The sequence below is a fragment of the Dama dama genome, chromosome 1 (genome assembly GCF_033118175.1).
Source record: "Dama dama isolate Ldn47 chromosome 1, ASM3311817v1, whole genome shotgun sequence".
Lineage (NCBI taxonomy): Eukaryota > Metazoa > Chordata > Mammalia > Artiodactyla > Cervidae > Dama > Dama dama.
The window spans coordinates 14,374,426-14,375,797 of NC_083681.1; the positions used below are offsets into that span (position 1 = coordinate 14,374,426).

The following is a 1,372-nucleotide window of genomic DNA, read 5'->3' on the forward strand; positions in this document are numbered from 1 at the left end:
GAATGGATAAGGAAGCTATGGTACATATACACCATGGAATATTACTCAGCCATTAAAAAGAATTCACTTGAATCAGTTCTAATGAGATGGATGAAACTGGAGCCCATTATACAGAGTGAAGTAAGCCAGAAAGATAAAGACCAATACAGTATACTAACGCATATATATGGAATTTAAAAAGATGGTAATGATAACCCAATATGCAAAACAGAAAAAGAGACACAGATGCACAGAACAGACTTTTGGACTCTGTGGAGAAGGCGAGGGTGGGATGTTCTGAGAGAATAGCATTGAAACAAGTATACTATCAAGGGTGAAACAGACCAACAGCTGATCTTTCAATAAAACTCTCCAGGCCAGAAGGGAAAGGTAGGACACATCTAAAATGATGAAAGAGAAAAACCTACACAGAGATTTCTCTACACAGCAGGGACCTCATTCAGATATGAAGAAGAAATAGAAAGCTTTACAGACAAGCAAAAGCTGAGAGAATTCAGCACCACCAAATCAGTTCTTCAACAAATACTAGAGTTGAGTCGTTGCCTTCACCTGACGCAGACGTGCCCTCACCTGCGCCCTGTCTTCGCGCCGCGTCGCTCTAGTCGGCTGCTGCCCACCGCCCACCTGCAGGATGGCCCATAAGCAGATCTACTACTCGGACAAGTACTTCGATGAACACTACGAATACCGACATGTCATGTTACCCAGAGAACTTTCCAAACAAGTACCCAAAACCCATCTGATGTCTGAAGAGGAGTGGAGGAGACTTGGTGTCCAACAGAGTCTAGGCTGGGTTCATTACATGATTCATGAACCAGAACCACACATCCTTCTCTTTAGACGGCCTCTTCCAAAAGATCAACAAAAATGAAGCTTATCTGGGGATCATCAATTAAATCTTTCTCAAATTTAATGTATATGTGTATATAAGGTAGTATTCAGTGAATACTTGAAAAATGTACAAATTGTTCATCCATACCTGTGCATGAGCTGTATTCTTCACAGCAACAGAGCTCAGTTAAATGCAACTGCAAGTAGGTTACTGTAAGGTGTTTTAAGACAAAAATTTCTTCTAGTCAGTTTTTCTTTTAATATAAGTGCCTGTTTGACTTTATCTGTTACTTTTGTTAAATAAAGTTTGTATGTTGCATTTATTAAAAAAAAAAAGACAAATACTAAAGGATCTTCCCTAGACAGTAATGTCAGTAAAGGTTTTTAAAAATGAACCCAAAGCAACAAAGTAATGGTAACAGGATCATACTTATTAATAATCACCTGATATATAAATTAGTTAAGTGCTCTGATCAAAAGACAAAGACTGGCTTAATGGATACAAAAACAAGACCCTTATATATGCTGTTTACAAGAGACC

At 38.4% G+C, this 1,372-nt stretch overlaps 1 protein-coding gene across 1 annotated transcript; it reads left to right on the forward strand.

Moving 5' to 3' along the window:
* Positions 1 to 541: 541 nt before the first annotated feature.
* LOC133043846 (cyclin-dependent kinases regulatory subunit 2) lies at positions 542 to 1,070 on the forward strand. The gene has a single exon (XM_061125194.1). It carries the CDS (start codon positions 632 to 634, stop codon positions 869 to 871), a length of 240 nt encoding a protein of 79 aa, XP_060981177.1. The 5' UTR covers positions 542 to 631; the 3' UTR covers positions 872 to 1,070.
* The last annotated feature ends 302 nt before the right edge of the window (positions 1,071 to 1,372 follow it).